Genomic DNA, 20384 nt, shown 5'->3' with positions numbered 1-20384 from the left:
TAGATGAAATTAGTGAGTGGCTTGAGTGGAATAGTCAAAGCAGCGCCGAGCCGACATTCCGAAATGCCTCCAGTAGAGCAAGATAGCGAGAGAGGTTCAGCACCAACATTGTATTCATTCCCATCTCGTCATTGTGCAGAGTGCTGGCTTGGCTAATCAACAGGCGAGGACTGTGAAATTATTGAAAATGAAAGCATAGACTCAATTACCAGAAGACGAGGTCATCCAAGGTGACGAGGAATTGCAGATTGAATGAGGCCAAGGCTGACTCCCTGAAGTGCACGACAACTGAGTTGCGAGGAGACCGTAGAATACCATTGTAGGCAGGACACATCGTATAGATAATCACTTGAGACATGCATTCCATAGTATTCCAGCTCACCTTTCAAACTCATCTTTGCACGATTCTCCGCCTGTCCAAGACCTGTGACGGGCAGGGAGGAGCATGGCGACAGTGGAAAGTTGCCGCATACCGTCTGGCTCAGCCCAATCCATTCGATCCAAGTTCCGAATTTGCATAAGTGTGAAGGGATTGCCAAATCTTTGTCTCTCGAGTGTTCCCCACGATATCTTCAGGACAGTGATGTTTTCTCGTCATGTCTGAAAAAGCGAACTCCCCGCTATGCGCATACATCCCCAAACCCACCAACTTGCAACCATATTGAATTTTTTTTCTCCCGACACACTAGCAGAGAAACCGATCAAAGATGAAGTCACTTCTCGCATGGCAACAAGATACCGAGGAAGGGTAAAGGAGGACAAAACCGAGAATAGTGGAAAAATTGACGAGTCGCGTGGGCGGATTTTGGTTTGCCATTTGTGGCTCCGATTGGCCCGATCAAGTTTTGTGGAGGGGACGAGGAAAGACGCTCGAGATCTTCGGTCTGGACTTTTTCTCTCTCTCCCAAAGCAAAAAGAATGAGAAGAGGGAGGAGTTGAGAGCGCACATTGCATGTGGTGAAAGAAGAACCGTCTTCAGAGAAGAGGACGAAGGAAAAAGGGAACATAAGCAAACACCCACTTTTTTTTTCTCTTTCCATGACTTGGACCACAGAGTCATAAACACTTGAGCCAAACCTCGACCGCAACCTCAACACACACCCCCACGCACACAGACGCAGATCGCGCCATGTATCTCATCAGTGGGTTTGACCCTTGTGGCACACACCTTGAACTACGTGACCCAGGCTAACAGCGAGATAGAGATACCATGTTCGTCCGCGAACATCGGTGAGTTTCAGCCTCGTGTGTCAATGCCATGTTACAAAGACCCTGTACTTCGGCCTTGCTTTCCTCGTGCTGCTGATCCCTGACAACGTCTTCACTCCCATTCAGGCCCCGGATTCGATGTAATCGGCCTCGCCCTGTCCATGTACCTCGAAATCCGAGTCAGCATCGACCGATCAGCGCCGGCAGACCCATCGTCGAACCCGCTCAACTGCACCGTCAGCTACACGGGCGTGGGCGCCGAGGACATCGACCTGAACCCAGAAAACAACCTGCTGACGCGCACGGCGCTCTACGTGCTGCGGTGCCACCGGCAGCATGAGTTCCCGGCGCAGACGCACGTGCACATCCACAATCCCATCCCGCTGGGCCGCGGGCTGGGGTCCTCGGGCGCCGCCGTGGTCGGCGGCGTGCTCCTCGGCAACGTCGTCGGCGGGCTGAACCTGCCCAAGGCCCGGCTCCTGGACTTCTGCCTCATGGTCGAGCGGCACCCGGACAACGTCGCCGCCGCCCTCTACGGCGGCTTCGTGGGCACCTACCTCAACGAGCTCGACCCCGTCGACATGGCGCGCAAGGAGGTCCCGCTCTCAGAGGTCCTCCCCCAACCGGCCGGTGGCGTCGATACTGGCTTGATACCCCCGATCCCCCCCGAGAATATAGGCCACTACAGGAGATTCAACTGGGCCAAGGAGATCAAGGCTCTGGCAATCATCCCAGACTTTGAGGTGAGCACGGCCAAAGCCAGACAGGTATTGCCAACCGAGTACTCTAGACAGGACATGGTAAGTTTCCTTCCTCTCCCTCCATCCCTCTAGACGTTTGTCACGGTTTTACCGAATTCTTCCCTTGAAAACGGGAGAAAGGGGGATTTCCTACCTTGCTATCGCGCGAGCAAAAGGAAGAAAGCCAAAAGGAACAAAAGACATACATGCATCGCAGTACTGATTCATCCCTCTCCCGCCTCCTCGGGAATCGTGGACACAGATCTTCAATCTTCAACGCATCGCCCTCCTCACCACCGTCCTCTCCGACTCCCCTCCCGATCCATCGCTCATCTACTCCGCCATGCAAGACAGGATCCATCAGCCTTACCGCGCCGGTCTCATCCCCGCCCTCCCCTCCATATTATCCTCCATGTCCCCTCAGACACACCCGGGACTCCTGGGGATCTGCCTGTCCGGCGCGGGACCGACCATATTGGCCCTCGCCACGGACAATTTCGAGAGCATCGCCCGTGTCATCATCAAGAAGTTCGAGGACGAGGGAATTACTTGTGAGTGGAAAGTCTTGGAGCCGGCCGAAGATGGCGCCACCGTGCAGGATGTGCCCGGTGATGTGCTATCGTATCGGAAAGAGATCAGCAAAGCCTGACCACCACCGTCCACTGAATGACTACTGGTCCATATCAGAGCCATGTGCCTCTTCGGGAGATGCTTGTGGGGGACTGGACGCCATACAGACACGCTTCAGGACACGACTTTTGCACATGCCAACCAAAAAAAAAAAAAACACGAGGGGAAGACCTAAGCTTGCTCGCATTGCGTTCTAGACACTATCTGGAATGATGATACTCATTGAAGATGTTACTTTTGTCCCGGTACACGCTCCAATGACTCAAGTGTCCTGAAGATGTTCAGACACGCCTCTGTGCTACGCTGGAGCACTGTGGATCCTTTCCCTTCGCTCCTCGCTCCCACAATCTATGCTCCACGTGCCCTTTAATTTCATCATGACCTTGTTCTCGTTGACAGCTTGCTCTAGAAATTTGCTGCGTCGCGTCCAACTTCAAGCATACCCGATGCTCAAAGAGTGTTTAGAAGCACTTGCGGTGGACAATCGAAGGTCCGCTCTCATCGTACTCCTGCTTGGAGATCCACATCTGTTGGAATGTGGAAAGAGAAGCCAAGATGGAACCACCAATCCAGACAGAGTATTTACGCTCGGGAGGAGCAATGATCTTGACCTTCATGGACGATGGGGCAAGAGCAGTGATTTCCTTCTGCATCCGGTCGGAGATACCGGGATACATGGTAGTACCACCAGACTAAAAAAAAGTGTCAGTCATTGTGTTCATCTGATCCCACAGAAGGTCGGACTTACCATGACAATGTTGCCGTACAAATCCTTTCGAACATCGACGTCGCATTTCATGATGGAGTTGAAAGTGGTAACGTGGATACCGCCGGATTCGAGACCCAGAACGCTTGGCTGGAAGAGGGCCTCAGGAGCTCGGAATCGCTCGTTGCCGATGGTGATGACCTGACCATCAGGTAGCTCATAAGACTTCTCCAGGCTGGAGCTCTGGGAAGCGGTTTGAATTTCTTGCTCAAAGTCGAGGGCGACGTAGCACAGCTTCTCCTTGATATCTCGGACGATTTCTCGTTCGGCAGTGGTGGAGAAAGTGTAACCGCGCTCAGCCAAGATCTTCATCAAGTAGTCGGTCAAATCACGACCAGCCATATCGACACGGGAGATGGCGTGAGGAAGGGCAAACCCTTCGTAGATGGGGACAACGTGGGTGACACCATCGCCAGAGTCCAACACAATACCAGTTGTGCGACCAGAAGCGTACAGAGAGAGCACAGCCTGAATAGAAACGTAAAAGGCAGGGGCGTTGAAGGTCTCAAAGACGATCTGCGTCATCTTCTCTCTGTTGGATTTGGGGTTGATGGGGGCTTCGGTCAAGAGCACGGGGTGCTCTTCAGGGGCAACACGGAGTTCGTTGTAGAAAGTGTGATGCCAAATCTTTTCCATGTCGTCCCAGTTTGTCACAACACCGTGTTCGATGGGGTATCGCAGAGTCAAAATACCACGCTTGGACTGGGCCTCGTCGCCGACATATGAGTCTTTTTGACCCATACCGATCATGATACCATGGTGACGAGGTCGACCGACAATGGACGCTGTCACCGTGTGTGAGTTTCAGATGTTCTCGGTTCAATGCGGGGCATGGAACACTTACGGAAGACAGCTCGAGGCGCATCGTCACCGGCAAAGCCAGCTTTGCACATACCAGAGCTGGAGCAGTCATTGTCAATATTGTGGTCACAGTTGGCGCTAATATCCTCCTCTTCCGGGTCACCCGCAATTGAAGCTCGCGTGTCCAGAGCGAGATTGTGGGTGGGCGCAGGCAGGAAAATCCGGCCGAGGATAGGGGTGCTTACCCATTGTCAATGACGAGCGCAGCAACTTCTTCTGTTGAGTGAAAGCCATATCAGTATTGGATCCGGGATGAGAACTGTGTTCAAGAAGCAATTGCACTAGAGTTGGAATTTGGCTTACCTTCCATTGTGACGGATTAGTGAAGGACGAGGTGAGGGGTGGTCGACAACGGCGAGAATGGGAGAATGGGAGAGAAATGTGAAAGGACTCGAGATGTCGAAGGTGAAAAAAGACCTTCGAGAAGACGAGCAAGGAGATTGGATAGATAGAAGGGGATTGAGGATGGAGACAAGAAGCTGAGGAGGGTAAGATGGAGGAGCAGAAGTAGCGGTGGTTTGGTTTGGGCGGTGGGCTAAATCGGGCAGCTACGAGGCGCCAAGACCGGATGGGGTCAAGTCTGAGGAGCGATTCGAGCTTTCGGTGAGGGAAACGATGGCAGGGATGGCCACACTTGGTGCGGCTAAGAGTGATGAATGATGCCTGTGATGCTAGTCGTAAGACTTGGATTATGTATCAGTATTGGTTCTGGATTGCAGGGAAAGGTGCGGCGCTCAGCCTCAAATACCTTTGGGAGTGGAAGGCGAATACGCGTGGATGGGCTGGGGTCGACCGCCTCCTGCAATAAAATCTTAGGTAGAGAGATGGAGATGGGAGGCGCCTTTCCGTTTCTTTCTTTATTAGCGACGACTACTTGTATGGGCCACCGACTACTGGCAACTAGTATGTACCAAGATTTTCAAGCTCATACGATTTTCTCCACGCGTGGCGGTATGGCCGCGCAATATGGCTTCTTCAAAGTACGGATGAGCCTCGTCACCGGGTCCCCAAGCAACAGGCAACTACAATTCCCGCCCAAGGCTGGCCTGATCAACCTCCCTAATAATGTAGAAATGGGGCTTTAAACCTCCCAGCCCGGGCCGTGTTTTGGCCCTTGGGGGAGTTGCTGGTGCCAAAGTGCGGCTGATGATGACGGATCCAACACTTTCCTTGCGCTTCTCGATACTACCAGTAGTATTCGGTATGGACGAAGGCACATGGGGAGATAATGACTTTTCTGCCCCACTATCGATGGACCTCAGCCGTATTAGTCGCTTTTTGTTGCTCACCGTGTCTTGACGACTCTGTAGTAAGACTTAGCGAAGTGTGAAAGGGTGCTGAAGACTCGTCCTCTGGTTTCTTGGGGGGGGTAGTTGCCCACCCACATTGTTTTGCTAACCACCAACAGGCACCAGGTATTTCTCTCCGTGGAATTTTTTTGGAGTTTGTGTGCGTGGGCAGTTCAAGCCTCCCAGCCACAAATCGCGGGGTAGCCAGAGCCCGGAATGCGGAAGAACAATTGCCCAGCGTATCAGTGGCACAGCCACCAACGCCATTTGCAGAACAGGCGCTTAGTCATCGCTCTTAATCGAACTGACGGCACCAAACGGCCACCTCATATTTGGGACTTACAGAGATCCTGGCTTAATTACTCTGCTGCCTGGGATGGAGGTACTCATAGAATCGGAAATTGCTCTCAATACGATACAATGTCATATTGATTGTTCTTGAGCTCGTTGTCCCAGTCAACTAGGATCCAGAGAGGCTCGAAGGTGCAGCAAGGCCCTGGTGGCTTCTGGAAGATTCTGGATTTTTATTGGCCAGGCGTCCCGTCTCCTAACCTCATAAGAAGACCTTGAAGAGCAACCACAGCAATCCCTTCAGACGTTTACAAGAGAATTCTCATTCAGATCATATCCTCTGAGCGAATACAATACTTTGGACACTATTAGACAGACCAATTTTTGCCCTTTTTGGAGAAATTGTAACATACCTACCTGATTGCCCATCATGGAACCAGGACTAAACTCTCTACTACAATGGAGTATCGAGAACTCCGAGACTGGTCGAAACCCCGATCAGCCCGTCAGGGAACCCAGAGGCCTGTCGGCTGATGTGCTGCGCTCACTGATGGGCGGTCCGAGCGACGCCGACTTGATGCGAGAAGCCATGGCCATCATCGGATCCTCCGACCCGGAAGTCACCCACGACGCCAAAATGACCGCCTTCGACAACCTCGAACAACTGGTCGAAAGCATAGACAACGCCAACAACATGGAGCCACTGGGACTTTGGTCGCCGCTGCTGGCGCAACTTGAGAGCCATTCGGCAGACTTGAGACGCATGGCGGCCTGGTGCATCGGCACGGCAGTCCAGAACAACGTCAAAGCCCAGGAGCGACTCTTAGCCCTCAACGGCATTGAGCGGCTTGTCCAGGTTTCCCTCGATGACGCGGACAAGGCCGTGCGAAGAAAAGCCGTCTACGCCCTGAGTTCGGGCATCCGGAATTACCAGCCTGCCATGAACGAGGCGGTAAAGCGGTTGCCAAAGGATATCGTCGGTCCTGATCAGGTCTCTGCGGCAGATATGGACGTGATTGATGCCATTATGGGCAAGCTCAGAGAAAGGGAGTGAGCTGAGGGAGGTCAAGGAGAAAAAAAAATTGAGAGACGAGCCGAACGAAATCCCGGAGTGGCAATATACCATTCCGATAGAAGGGGATCGAAAGACCAAATATGCTGGGCAGCAAGAGATGTTTGCCCCCCTTGTGACAACTGGGCCAGCAAGAGCAGAGCATCCCTGGCCTCACGCCATTCCATAAAAAGGGATCTCAGTCCAGCTTAGTACCACGGGAAGATCAGGCGGCTGCTTGATCACAGCGAACTTGAGAAGGACGCACACATGTGCATTCGAATGGTGTTTTCAAGCCTGGGAGATAGTCGCCACAAGCTTCTTCCGGGCCAGAGCCGACAGAAATATAACGAATGAAATGTTTCATTTTGATCAATACAAGTACAGACGTTGACCCGTGACCGCCGTGCTGTGGATACGCCTCGTTGCCGCTGAAATGATACTGTGTGCGCCTTTGAGAGCTGCACTGCACTGCCGTGGCTTGCCTTCATATGCCTCTTAGCCTTAGCATGTGTGCCTGTAGTTTTCCGATAGCGCGCATACACACCCCGTGTGAGAAACAGCGCTATAGCACCCTGTTCTTCTCCCTCGCGCCAGCATAGCAGGTCTCACAGCTGCAGTGTATATGTATAATCATCCTCCATATTCTGACTGACCCAAAGAACCACCGAGCTCAGCATGACCAACCCATTGGCCACCACATTGGCCACTCCCATGTACACCGTCTGCAAGGCATAGTCCTTGAAAAGGTACTTGAGCACCATGACCGTGACACTCCCGGCCAGGCCGCCGGCCATGAGCGCAAAGCCTAGAAACAAGACGGTGCGCGCTTTCCAGGCCACCCCGTTCCCGCTGTACGACCAGCTGTCCGCGGACAGGCGGGATTTCTCGATCGAGTTGATCACGAGCATGCCCAGCGCCGAACAGATCAGGGGGATCCAGTCGACAAAGTTGATGTGCACGTGGCTACCGTTGAGGGGAGACTTGGAGAAGACGCTGGCATCCACGAAGAAGAAGAAGCCGAGAGAGAACTGGAAGTTCGGTAGTTTTCTATTAGTGAGGTTCCTCGGGGTCAACGGGACAAAAATCAAGAGGTATAGCGAGACATACGAGAGCGCCGGCAATGTAGACACCAGCGGTTCTGGTGTTGGCGCTGTTCAGCCAGGCAGGCTTCGAAAAGCGGAACAGACGCTGTGAGGTCGACATGGTGTAAGCAGAGGAGGTTTCGACAGGTAGAGACCGTGCGATGGGGTAAACCGTATATCGTTCTCGTAGACGCTAATTGTTCGCAGGGACGCAATGAAGGGTAGATGTCCTGGTCCGGACGAAAGCTGGGAATCTGAACGTCGCAAGGCCGCCGATGATCGTAATTCGCAGGCTGGCACGGCTGGGTGGATGCCGAGAAGCATCAACCACTCGGAAACTTTTTCCACCGAGCTCGTTGCAGCCTTGTGCTAGAGCTGGTCGGCCCCGTCACCCTACACTCGTAAGCGCCAGCTACCCCGTGAACGTCTGGACTTAGTTCGAGAATAGTTACGAGTCGGATAGTGCACGACGATGGCTGACGACGGGAGTAATATGGAGCCTGAAGTTTAGTTCAAGACCGCAGGCTGCAGAGATACATGGAAGGGGCACGAGGTGAATACATGCGCGGCAACTCATGGGCTCGATCCTGATCCTCAATTGACACATGAACATCGTGCAGGCCACTTCTCGGAGGAGGAAAGAATAGCATAACCAGTAAATCCCATTAGGAATAGCCTTGTGGGCGAGCCACAGCTAGTCATTGATACAAATATACCAGAATTCGCTTGCGTGATCCGTAGCGTAGAACAACTTCGACCTCGTATGTTTTCGTCCAACATTGCGGAGCAATATCTGTTAGACCAACCAGATTCATGACGCCTAGCAGATGCATCCAGATCCTCAAAAGTCCGCGTTTGCGTTGCGCTTTTTAAAAGTCTTGCTCCTCCTTGAAAAATTGGGTGAAGCTGATGATGGTGCCGTATATCAGCAGACCACCCACAATTGACATAACCATGGCCGGAATCTGAATGAGAGCAGAATGAGCGAGCAGGATCGGCAAGGCTGTCGAGGGGTGTTGGTCAGTGTACTCGCTCAATATCCTCCGGCTGTGTAAACGTACCGATACCCATCAGGACGAGGAATCCTGTGGCAAAGCGACCCAGATCTATCCAGGCGCCGGAATTGCTCTCAATAAAGTCGTCTGCATTGGCACATCGTCCTGCCACCCAGTTCGGCAAGGGCGCTAACACATAAGTTGCGACGACGAGGAGGGTGAGGAAGTTATGGAACAGCGCAGCGGAGAGGATGACGAGGAGGAATCCGATGGCAAGTACCTGGCTCCTTGTTAGTTGCGCGCGCCTTGGATAGGATCATGCTAGCTCATGCGGCGTACAAAGGAGAGAGCAATAATCGTTTTCAACCCTGCCGTCATGATCATGGGGAAAGCAAGATCGAGTAGAAGGCTATATCTGGTTTTCTTGATGCCTGCGCAACTACAAGCGCTGCGACTTGGGGTTCAAGTGATCGGAAGGATAGAAGAGGCGGAGCGAAGCGAGAGTGGGCTGAATAGTGTTATCGCAAGAGTCGTATATTGGGTTTCATGAAAGAAATGGGTTGTTGGTTCGGTGGTTGAAAGGTCGGCCGACTTGTGAGGGATGTTTCGAAGGAACCTGTGGCTGGGCGCCGAAGCTCCTCCGCAGTCGATCGCGAGAACCTGGAGTTTGCGCGTCTGCAAGTGCCTGGCTTCATTGATTTTATTCTAAATTCCAACACCCACCACCCACTACCCGATCTCTCCTTTGCTGTTTATGCTCCGGTCCTTTTCATCTACTTAACGTGCAATCAAGATGTTTAGAAATAACTATGACAACGACTCCGTCACCTTGTAAGACTCCTTATTGACCACCCTCCACACCCTTAGATACTGATTCATTTCCAGTTCACCTCAAGGCCGGATATTCCAGGTCGAGTATGCTCAAGAGGCCGTCAAGCAGGGATCGGTAGTTGTCGGGGTCGTCAGTAAGAAGCACGTGGTTCTCACTGCTCTGAAGGTCCGCATCCAAAACAGCTTCGTTCTCAAGACGCCCACCGCTTACAATGGCTATAGAGAAATGCCGAAGAACTGTCCTCGTACCAGAAAAAGATAGTCGGTGTCGATGACCACCTAGGAGTTGCCCTTGCCGGTCTCGCTTCAGACGCCCGTGTCCTTTCCAATTTCATGAAACAACAGTCACTCGCCTCAAAAATGACCTACGGCCGTCCGATACCCGTCGAGCGCATTGTGAATATGATTGGGGACAGAGCTCAGACCAACACGCAACACTATGGCAAGAGACCCTACGGCGTGGGACTGTTGGTTGCGGGTGTCGATGAGCTGGGCCCCCACCTGTTCGAGTTCTCTCCGTCAGGGATGACGCAGGAGATGCTGGCTTGTGCGATTGGAGCGAGGAGTCAGATGGCTCGAACGTACCTGGAGAGACACTTGGATAAGTTTGCGGACTGCGGCCGTGAAGAATTGATCAAACATGCGTTGCTCGCATTGAAAGAGTCTTTGGCTCAAGACAAGGAGCTCACAGTGGACAACACTAGTTTGGCGGTGATCGGTATCGGCGAGAAAGATGGTAGGAAGAAGCTGGAGGCCTTCAAGCTCTATGACGGACAGGACGTTGGGCCGTTGCTTGAAGCAAGCGTGGAGACGACGGCAACTGAAGGCGGAGACGCAATGGAAACAGATTCGTAGGAAAACAAGTGATGGGAACGCATATTGCACGGCGTTTGGCGTAGCAGGCTGCTACAAGGCAATGCGAGACCGTCTCGAGGAAATGGCCGGGCAGAATGGGTGGAATCGAAGAATTTCACTGTGCTCTATTTTCCCATCTATGACCAATCCAGCTTATACCTGCCAGGTGCAACCTGATAACCACGCAAGGCTTCGATGACCTGATCCGTGCTGTGGACCTCGACCAAGATATTAGCAGCGCCCTCTCCCACGAACCCTTCTCTTATCGCCGTCTTGACCCAGTCCAACAAGCCGTTCCAGTAACCGTTGATATTGACGAGAATGATGGGGATCTGATGGATGCCCAACTGATTCCATGTAACCATCTCCATGACCTCCTCCATGGTCCCATATCCTCCGGCCAGTGCCACAAACCCTGAGCCGGGCGCACCGGCTTGCACGAAATTTGCCATCATCCGTTTTCGAGTGTGCATGTCCGGGACGATGGTGGTTCTCCCAAACTCGGACTCGGGCACAATTTGTTTATCCGGATCTTCGGTACTGTCGATGCGTTGTAATTCCTCCGTGGACATGGTGCGCTCTGCCTTTCTCATTCCGAAGCGACTGGTCTCGCTGCGCACAGAAGGATCCTTTTCTGAGCGGATCAATGCTCTGGGGATGATACCGTGTACTGAACTGGGACCGGAGAGGGAGACGAGCGTTTTGGCCAATTCGCCCATTATGCCCATGGTCCCTCCGCCATAGATGAGCTGGTAGCCGGCCTCATGAAGAGATTGCCCCAGTTCTCGTGCGGACGTGAGATGGACGGGGTCTTTTCCTGGAGAAGAAGCACAGCTTGAAGAAATCTGTCAGTCACCCTGCTAGGAGCTTCACACATAGGGAGATCGTGTTTCTAGACGCACAAGACACAGACGACGGGAGTCGCCCCGCTGGATTCCTGGGCTGCTGGCATTATAGAGCAGCCTGATTGAGACGGGGAGAGATGGGCAAGATGAAAGTTCTTGAACGGCGAAAGGCTAAGATCATGAATTGGATGGGGTGTAGTAAGTGTGGTTGTGAACTGTAGTTTATGTCGATCTCGTAGTCGAGGGAGAGCAAACACTTAAGAAGAGGAGAAGTAGACGTGCGTGAAACCAGAATTGACCTAGATCATGGTCCGACCTACGAAATACTATTTGGAAGCGTTGTGCGAGTTTCGGTGAAGACTGATTGGGAGGGGAAAAGTTGCAGATGTTGGTTGTTGGGCATTTGTTTGGTAAGCTGGACACACAGTTTCTGCGTGGCTCGTTCTGGACGATTGGTTTATGAGTCAACATGACGTCGGAGACAGCAACCTCGTGTGGATTCAATGGTGCCACGTGAAGGGATCATGGGAAGGAGAATGTGATTCCTAGTCCTCGGAGGTCGCCGATGGCATTGGGATTCTCCAGGGAAAGGGAGGACAAGTTGAGGTGGAAGTGGTGAGGGATGCAGTGAGCATTATTACATAGGCATGGGATAGACATAACGTGTACCTAGAGAAGATGGGTATAGGGAGGGTAACGCTGGTAGCCCTAGGTACCTAGTGCTATTGTAGGTACCTAGTGCTATTGTAGGTACCTAGTGCTATTGTAGGTACCTAATACCTAACGGGGAGTACTTGGTATAGTAGCGTTATTAGTACGAAGGTACGAGGGTACGAGGCGGGAAAGGTGAGAGACTGGGGCTTATCGATAGCGATAGCGGGCACTACGTACAAGTACACTGTATACTCGACCAGCAGGATACAGTAGGTGCTAGGTAACTAGGTAGGTACTCGGTATAGACCAAACACGCTTAGGTAGTATTTGTAGGTAATAATAGCATTCACTAGTGGTACCCAGGCTGCCAGGTAGGCACTGGTCTTGGTGGGTAGTATCGAGTACCTACTGTCCTGGGACAAGTTCGTGCTAGGCAGCCACCAGCCTGGCACCTGCCAAGTTATTGTGTCCTCGCATCACCACGTGATTGTCTCAGACGCACGAGGAAAAGATTCTCTCTTCTCTTTCTTCCTTTCTCCTTCCTTCCGCTATTGTGCCGTCTTCCTCCACTCTTCTCGCTTACTGTATCCGCTCCTGTTCTGCCGATCTGCTCATTCTTCCTCTTCTCCAAACTCATCTTCCCCTTGCAGCTGCAAGGTTATTCATTCTTGTTTCCCCATCAGTGCCTCGTCCCTGGCTGCCTGAGAGCCTCAATCGCCCCAGCCTCCTCCATTATCCAGCTCACGGGACCCCTTCAACTGTTCCATGCGACTGACCCTGGGCTGAACAAGCTCGTCATGATCCATCACAGGATCTCGTATCGCACCCGTCCTCCCGAGCAATCGCAGCTGTTTGACGGCCCGCATGGCTCGCTTAATGTGCTCGTACTGGGTCCCTTCTGACTCGAAGCTTTCGCCTCTGCCTTCTTTGCAAGGTCAACGCAATGAGCCTTAGACTGGCCCGTTTCGGGCATTTACTACGCCATCCCTCCATTCCGTCACCGTCCCATTGGTTGCGAACAACCACGCCTTGCCGACGGTTTTGCTTGTTCTTGCCTGCGTGCATCTCGGCCACTAATACATGCGGCCATAAGCCGTGCAAACAGCCAGCTCCAGGCACTCCATCCTCGGAATCACACCCTCCTCGGCCCCAATAGTCTCGTATCTTGCGATGGGGAGCTGAAAAAAGAACCCCGCTTTCCCTGGTAGGGCTACCAACTACAAGTGCTGTCGGGCGTGATCGTTGCAGATACTCTCACACCTCTTTGGCCCTTCGTCTTCAAATGTTCTAGCCGCCAACCGATACTGAGACCCTGCCCCGGTGGATTTCTTGGTTTGATGCTTCAAGACCTCGCCGTCCCGCTCTCTGTCTCAGGGTTTTTCCTCTTCTTTCTTTTTGCTCCGTCAGCCTTATCCTTACAGCAGGTTACCCCGCCTGCCGACCTGACGATATCATTGTCGTCGCAGCGCACATCCTGCGGCGCAACCGGTGCCTTGTGCAGCCATGGCCAGCACCACCGACTCGACTGATGTGAGCTCTACCACGAGCGATGTGACGAGTACCATTTCCACCGACACCACTACTTCAACGACAGATTCGACGACTGTGTCGACGACAACAGACCCTACTACGTCGACGACGACGACATCTTCAAGTGAGACCTCCCCTACTACCTCTTTTACTACAACCACCCCCAGTAAGTTGATGAGTGCCATTTTGCACTTGTTTGATCTTCCCCCCGCTTCAGCCTCGCATCTATCGCGCTTGCGGATTTGCTTTTTTGTAACATTTGCTTCGTGGCAGCTACCACAAGCTTCACATCGTCGTCATCCACCTCCACTATCCCAACCAGTACAGATTCTTCCACTACTTCCACGCTGCCTCCAACAAGCAGCTCTACTTCAACCACCATTTCCACAAGTAGCAGCACGTCAAGTATTACCCCCTCCCCGTCGTCAACCAGCACCAGCAGCGACAGCAGCAGCAGCAGCACAAGTATTTCCCCTTCTACAGAGTTTAGCAGCAGTACCTCAAGCGTCCCCTCCTCTACATCTTTTACTAGCACTTCTACTACCTCAAGTGATATCCCCTCTTCTTCTCTCCTAGTATCCACTTCCTCTGGCTCCTCGACGTCCGCTTATACCTCCTCCTCAACCATAGCTACCTCTTCTATCCCCAGCACCTCTTCCCCTACCACAACCTCTTCCTCTCCACCTCCAACGACGTCGTCAACGACGCCTTCTCCCTCCCCCAGCACTACGACTACCACTTCTGAAATTCCAAGTACTACTAGTGAGTCTTTGTTTGCTTGTTTGTTTCGTATCGTCAACCATCGTGTCTATTAGCATATTACTTGAGAGATCTCTTCCTAATCTTGGGTGCTATACTAGCCACAACTTCCTCTTCTCCCTCTCCAACAACCACAAGCACCACTATCTCGACAACCACTACAACTCCACCTCCATCCACCACTTCATCCTCTATATCGACCACTCCCTCAACAACCTCAGAATCGTCCACGACCACACCGTCAACCTCTAGTACTTCGTCCGAATCAAGCACAACTGAACCGCCAGTCGTTATAACCACCTCCAGCACCTCAATTTCCTATTCGACTTCCACGTCGTATGTTACTCAAGTCCTTCCGACTACCCAAGATGGCCAACCAGGCTACACCACCCTCACATCCGTCGTGATAGTGACCAATCCTGCCACCACCCTCGTCGCACCAGCAACTTTTACAAGCACTCCCGGCAGCAGCGCCCCAACCCTCCTTCCAGCGAACAACGGTGGGGGCGGCGGGTCAGGCTTATCAACAGGTGCCAAAGCTGGCATAGGGGCTGGTGTCGGTGTTCTTGTGCTAGCAGCCGCTATCTTTGGCGGCTGGTACAGTTGGTACATGAGGCGACGGAGGAAACGAAATTCCTACTCTCATGACAGGTATTCAGATGGTACCTTACCTAGCATGACAGGGCTCGGCATAGCAGGAGGCGGAACTGCAGGGATGGGAGCTATGGCCGCAATGTCTTCGGGTTACCGTGACACCTCCAACCGCTCCGACACGCGTTCAGAGCTACCATCTCCTCCAGCTCCTTCTCCGCCACCCCGTTCTCCAGACCGACTTCTTCCGCCCGGGGTAGTACCTTTCCGGTATCGAGGTTCTAGCTCGCCGCCACCCAACCAAGACCCTACCCACATGTCTGTCTCAGACCAGAGCGAGTATTCACAAGGGAACAATCAACCTCAACCGGGCGGCCCATACCCTCCCGGTCCGAATGTGCCTGGAGCTGCGTACTTTACGAATCTCAATGAACTCCCTGAAGACCAGAGAAATATTCACCAACTGCCAGATGACCAAGTCTCCAACCCCATGTCACACCAAAGCTACCAACACGCCAACATGGGTCACGATGGATATTGGTCCGGACAGCCCTCAGCACCTTCGGCCCCATCAGCGCCGTCAGCACCATCGGCGCAGGAGTCCTATGAGTTGCCTGGACAAAATCCCACTCCTGCGCAGCCGCAAGGTGGTCAGGGAGGCTATCGTGGCGCGGACCGAGAGGTTCCTCTGCATCAACGCCTGGAGGGTAGAGTGCCATACCGACCAGGCCATCTATCGCCTTCGCACAATTTTTGACTTGATGCATCGCTTGCTGGGCCAAAAGTGTGTATCATGGGTATATTAAAACATAAAACAATAATGTCTTGTCAGATGATTGGATGAATGGGAACGAAAACACCCAACAAAAGCGTCTTTTCCAGATTAATCTGATTTGCACATCTGAACCCGTTGTGCTATACCTTTGCTGGAAGTTGACCTCTCCTGCTTTCATGTTGTTCAGGCCTAGCCACCCTCTGCACGATCTCATAGGGCAGTGGAGGACATAATACAATAATCAGGTTGAAAGACTATTTTCTATGCACGTCCTCGATTTCTGCGCAAATGATCGCCATATCGGGAAGTTTTTGGTCTGAACGGACAATTTGTTGTCCTCCCGCCGAGAACTGTCACTTTGCATGTGTCTACTGTCCTGCTGTCCTGGTAATGGCGACCAGTTCAACAATCCTGCTGTCACCAATTTCTCTCTATGTCCCCTTCCCTTCTCTCTCCCGCAATCGCTCGGTCGCTCATGTGCGTAGTATATTCGTAGACGCTGTCACTGGGCAAAGCTTCGTCCGTCGATTGATCCAGCCGGTGACATAGAGTGCGCAACCTAAAGCTCTCTGGTTCGTGGTGCTGGGGAGCCCATGCCCCATGCCCCATGCCTCATTCAGCCAGGAAAGTCTCCTTTGATTCTTGCCCGTCAAGGCGGCACCTCTATCTGGAAATCTGGAATAAAGCATGATCTCTGGGGTGGTGGTGGAAGAAGAGATCCGGTCGTTCCTCGTCCTCGTCGGGTTCCAGGCCTGTGTTGTTCCCACGTTGGCCTTTCGTGGTGGTGACAAGAGGACTCCAGTGGCTCTCTTGTCTTTGTCTTCCTTGCCGTGTCCATGTATAGAGCCTTCTCGATCTCGATCTTAGTATTGAGGGAAGCGCCCGGCGGCGACACTGTCACCGTCGTCGTCATCCCACGATATGCAGTGAATAAAGTACACTTTTGTCTCCTTCCCCCCTCTTTCCTTCACGTCTTCCGCGTAACAAGAGCGGAACTAGGTGGCGGAAACAAACGCCTGTATGCTTCGTCAGTGCAGAGCGCTTTCCATGTCTCGAGTGAATGATCGGTTAAACCCATGGCTCAATTTCGGGAGAAGAGAAAAATGTCACTCGATGGGTAGGAAAGAGGGTCTTTCGAGGGGGGATGTTATTCGCCGTCGACTCGACGAGGGTGTTGAGTTCAGTCCCGTTGTATAAAGAGATATAGAAGATCTTTCTTCACCAAATGAATGCCTAGGCAAAAGAATAGCTCCACGGTGGTTCTGGTTGCGCTTCAAACACGACGCATCGTTTGTTGTTGTTGTCGTCGCGGCGATCCAAAGTCCCCCGCCAAAGTTGTTGACCCTATGTCCAGTTTGGCAGCGTGATCCCACATCGACGTCGTCGGTTCACGGCGATAAATGCACAAAGAAAGGAAAGACCAGGCTTTCACAAACAGATTTCGTCTCCGGCCGCCACTCACACGGTGTCACTTGTTGGTTGTCGTCCCCGCTGAGAAAGAAGTCATTCCACGACAGATCCAGTTCCAGATCCAAATCCAAATCCAAACCTGTGCAACGAATCTGTCGACGATTCAGGTTCTTCGACCGTCTCGTTTGAGGCTGCTGCTTGAACACGACAGACTGGACGATCCGGATCCTGTGCTCGCTGCACCACTTACCTAGTTCAAGGTTTCAGAAAACCACAACCACCACACCTTGACACGACTCTTTGTCCCTGACATGGATACCGCGACTCTGGAGATCGATCGCCGTGGACGTGCTAGAGCGGTCTTGCCTCATGCATCTTCCTCACCGCCAAAGAAGCCTCGCTCCATTCGAGAACCACATGGTCCTGAACTGGTCATTGACAACCGTGGTTATGCCAGAGCAGTGTTTCCAAACTCAAACACGGATTTGCATTTAGACGACGTGCACCTGCGAGTTGGCCGGCATGAAGAGTCGTATGAGCGCACGAAATTTCCAGAAGAAGGTGGTTCTCCCTCTTTTGATTGCGTTTTTTTTTTTTTGCTGATTGAACGTGGCAGATCTTGATGTCGAAGCCAAAGAAGTTGTTCCTCCACCAGCACGCTTTCGCTTTCACCAAGGTGACGACCCTAGGTTTCAGGCACCGGTGACACCGCAGAATGGCAATTTGGCTATGGTTCCTGCTCCTCCACGCTATCAACATGGACCCGGTATGGGAGAAATAGAAGAAATCGAACGTCGAGAGGCAGAAGAAGACCAGGTGCAGCAGGCCACGTATCAACTTAACCACATCCCAGTGTTGCCACCAATCATTTGGGTCAAGCGAGCCGACGCATACACCCGTCTTCGCTATGCAGTTGACGTCGTGACCGTCCACGGCGAAAAGTACATCAGAATCGATGAGATACACTTTCTGTGTGCTGTGAACGCGGGTTGGCTTCAGACCGGCGAGGACGTCACCATCCGCCGAGTGCAATACCGCCATTGGCAAGCCGGGAGACGCGTTGGTCGTCCAGAGATTCTCTTCATGTTGTATCCGCTTGGGGAATGGGCGTATACTCCCACCAATAATCGCCGCAAGAAGGCACCTCTTGATTTCCGCCCTCAGCTGGACAACTATGGCCGGGTGCTTCTGAATGCGTTCGATCGCCCTTTGAAATTCTCCAACGTCATGCCTGGACAGGTCAGCACAGAAATCGAAGGGTGGGAAATGGAGGCCATTTGCCGTTTGGACCCAGACATCTGTCACCAAGATTTCATCGATCGCATGCTCCCAAATCCTGGTCCTGGCAAGAATCGACCCAGCAAAGGCACACTGAACCACCGTCGTCGGCGGGATCGCATGAAGATGAGAGTCGTTCCCTGGCCTCTACCTCGGCAACTCAGCTATTCAGATCAACAAGTCATCAATGAGCTGACGGTGTGGCAAATGGAGAATAACACGACCATGGGGTTGAGAGACCTGTCAAGGGAGGAGATTGAGTTGCAAGAGGCAATCATGTACGGTGGGCATTTTGAGCGGTCAGGGGCCAATGCGCAGAATGACAGAGCAAGATTGGAGCAGTTTTGGGTCAACCTAAGACTTGTGAGGACTAAATTTGCAGAGGATTCGGAGGAGGTGAGGACGATCAAGAATAGGATCGCTGTGCGGCTGGAGAAGATGGGGCTGGAGTACGACCATCGTGTGTGGGACGCCTAGGGTGGTACATGGGCGATGGCGATGGGCGATGGCGATAGGGCGGTGCTCGTTATCAGGTATGTAGAGTATGTGACTCTGTCTGGTGCCGAATAGGCACTTGAGGCGACCGGGGGCGTCAAATCCATCGATGATGAGATCCCACTGCTCGAGCTCTTCCCGGGCTCCCACATTGAGGCTGTCATGGAGGCCGTATCCAGCACATGCGTGACGACAAGTTGCTATCTCGAGCGTCCATCACGCCGCCAATCGCTCCTCTTTGCGAAGGTGGGACACGTCAATGAGAAATGCTGTGTCTATAGCTGTGAATGCCGGGTCTCTAGTCGTATCTGTGAGCAACAGTGACACTTTGGCACCGAGGACAACCGATACTGTGACTGGACGTTAATTAGCGGTCACCTTTTCTATCAACGGGGTCATAGGTAGTTGACGCTGATGTCGTGCGTCGCCGGTAAGCATCCATTATATCTTTGTATGGGGCTCCGACCGTCTTTGACAGCATCACTCAATGGCGTCTTTCTGGTGCCTATACTCATCGATGGTCATGGCATGAATGAGGACGTCTGAACAAGCATAGCACGAGGAGAAGATGAAGTGGATGAGGCGCCCGAAGAGAAAAAAGGGCATTTGTGCACGTGATCTCGGATAAACTACGGATAAACTACCGCAACGCATCGACCGCCTTTGTCAACTCACTTAGAATTGCACTGTTCCTCCATCTTGACAATCTCTCCATGCCTTTGCCTCTTTTCGATCTTTTTATTCAAGATCATTATTTGTTTAGATACTGTCCAGGGACCGCTGACACCTGTGTACACTTCTCAACCCTCGAAAGGGCTGTAAGGTTTTCCGCAGAACGCCCGTGTGCAGTGCGAGCAGATGTGCTTATATCTCCACACCCCCATGATGGCTGTCACCCACATACCTGGCCAAAATACAAGACATGGCGGTTCTTACTGTCGTTGCCACACGTCAGAAAAACCACTGGCAAGCTTACTGTTGGAAGAGAGACAAAGACGACTGGATCTAACCACGCGATCCTTTGTCTTTGGTTATATTTCCGCCCTCTACTTTTATGCTCTGGCGCAGGATGCACACTCCTTATAATGGCCAGTCTATTTCATTCACACCTACATCCGGTGACGCTTTGTTCACTGCTCTATGTGTGATCTGTCGCAGTCACCTCCCAGTCACCGGATACGGCTATTCGTGGTCCTTTTGCGTGACAAGTCGCTGCCTCCGTCACTAGCGACACCCCATGTTTTGTGTACAAATACTTTTTTCCCCTTGTTCAGTCTCTACGTTTCCCTTGACACTGCACAGCAACTCACTAGCTAGTCGATACTCGGATAGCTATCCACCTAACCAACACTACCAGTGAGTCACCATGGTCCATGGGACACCCTACATTCATGAGCTGACCACCATTGTCTAGTCACAAATACTTCTCCCTGCTCGTCTTCAC

At 52.4% G+C, this 20384-nt stretch overlaps 9 protein-coding genes across 9 annotated transcripts; 5 read left to right on the top strand and 4 right to left on the bottom strand.

Moving 5' to 3' along the window:
- Positions 1–1370: 1370 nt before the first annotated feature.
- On the top strand, positions 1371–2598 carry AYO20_02938 (homoserine kinase; the record flags this gene model as incomplete). The annotated part of the gene is made up of 2 exons (XM_022641242.1): positions 1371–2009; positions 2212–2598. The coding sequence occupies 2 exons, from the start codon at positions 1371–1373 to the stop codon at positions 2596–2598; spliced, it is 1026 nt and encodes a 341-aa protein (XP_022502773.1).
- Positions 2599–3040: 442 nt separating this feature from the next.
- AYO20_02937 (actin, gamma) lies at positions 3041–4440 on the bottom strand (the record flags this gene model as incomplete). Its single annotated transcript, XM_022641241.1, has 4 exons — positions 3041–3271; positions 3328–4130; positions 4190–4321; positions 4392–4440. The coding sequence occupies 4 exons, from the start codon at positions 4438–4440 to the stop codon at positions 3041–3043; spliced, it is 1215 nt and encodes a 404-aa protein (XP_022502772.1).
- A 1776-nt stretch (positions 4441–6216) lies between these two features.
- AYO20_02936 (hypothetical protein) lies at positions 6217–6840 on the top strand (the record flags this gene model as incomplete). Its single annotated transcript, XM_022641240.1, has 1 exon — positions 6217–6840. One exon carries the CDS (start codon positions 6217–6219, stop codon positions 6838–6840), a length of 624 nt encoding a protein of 207 aa, XP_022502771.1.
- A 605-nt stretch (positions 6841–7445) lies between these two features.
- Positions 7446–8043, bottom strand: AYO20_02935 (hypothetical protein; the record flags this gene model as incomplete). Its single annotated transcript, XM_022641239.1, has 2 exons — positions 7446–7868; positions 7948–8043. The coding sequence occupies 2 exons, from the start codon at positions 8041–8043 to the stop codon at positions 7446–7448; spliced, it is 519 nt and encodes a 172-aa protein (XP_022502770.1).
- Positions 8044–8791: 748 nt separating this feature from the next.
- Positions 8792–9295, bottom strand: AYO20_02934 (hypothetical protein; the record flags this gene model as incomplete). Its single annotated transcript, XM_022641238.1, has 3 exons — positions 8792–8925; positions 8984–9197; positions 9257–9295. The coding sequence occupies 3 exons, from the start codon at positions 9293–9295 to the stop codon at positions 8792–8794; spliced, it is 387 nt and encodes a 128-aa protein (XP_022502769.1).
- Positions 9296–9710: 415 nt separating this feature from the next.
- On the top strand, positions 9711–10603 carry AYO20_02933 (hypothetical protein; the record flags this gene model as incomplete). The annotated part of the gene is made up of 3 exons (XM_022641237.1): positions 9711–9748; positions 9803–9914; positions 9971–10603. 3 exons carry the CDS (start codon positions 9711–9713, stop codon positions 10601–10603), a joined length of 783 nt encoding a protein of 260 aa, XP_022502768.1.
- Positions 10604–10740: 137 nt separating this feature from the next.
- Positions 10741–11555, bottom strand: AYO20_02932 (hypothetical protein; the record flags this gene model as incomplete). The annotated part of the gene is made up of 2 exons (XM_022641236.1): positions 10741–11437; positions 11506–11555. The coding sequence occupies 2 exons, from the start codon at positions 11553–11555 to the stop codon at positions 10741–10743; spliced, it is 747 nt and encodes a 248-aa protein (XP_022502767.1).
- A 2050-nt stretch (positions 11556–13605) lies between these two features.
- AYO20_02931 (hypothetical protein) lies at positions 13606–15739 on the top strand (the record flags this gene model as incomplete). Its single annotated transcript, XM_022641235.1, has 2 exons — positions 13606–13798; positions 14613–15739. 2 exons carry the CDS (start codon positions 13606–13608, stop codon positions 15737–15739), a joined length of 1320 nt encoding a protein of 439 aa, XP_022502766.1.
- Positions 15740–17478: 1739 nt separating this feature from the next.
- On the top strand, positions 17479–18922 carry AYO20_02930 (hypothetical protein; the record flags this gene model as incomplete). Its single annotated transcript, XM_022641234.1, has 2 exons — positions 17479–17728; positions 17784–18922. The coding sequence occupies 2 exons, from the start codon at positions 17479–17481 to the stop codon at positions 18920–18922; spliced, it is 1389 nt and encodes a 462-aa protein (XP_022502765.1).
- Between the last annotated feature and the right edge of the window lie 1462 nt (positions 18923–20384).

This window comes from Fonsecaea nubica (genome assembly GCF_001646965.1).
Source record: "Fonsecaea nubica strain CBS 269.64 chromosome Unknown Scaff13, whole genome shotgun sequence".
Taxonomy (NCBI): Eukaryota; Fungi; Ascomycota; class Eurotiomycetes; order Chaetothyriales; family Herpotrichiellaceae; genus Fonsecaea; species Fonsecaea nubica.
This window is presented reverse-complemented; position numbering and strand designations above follow the sequence as displayed.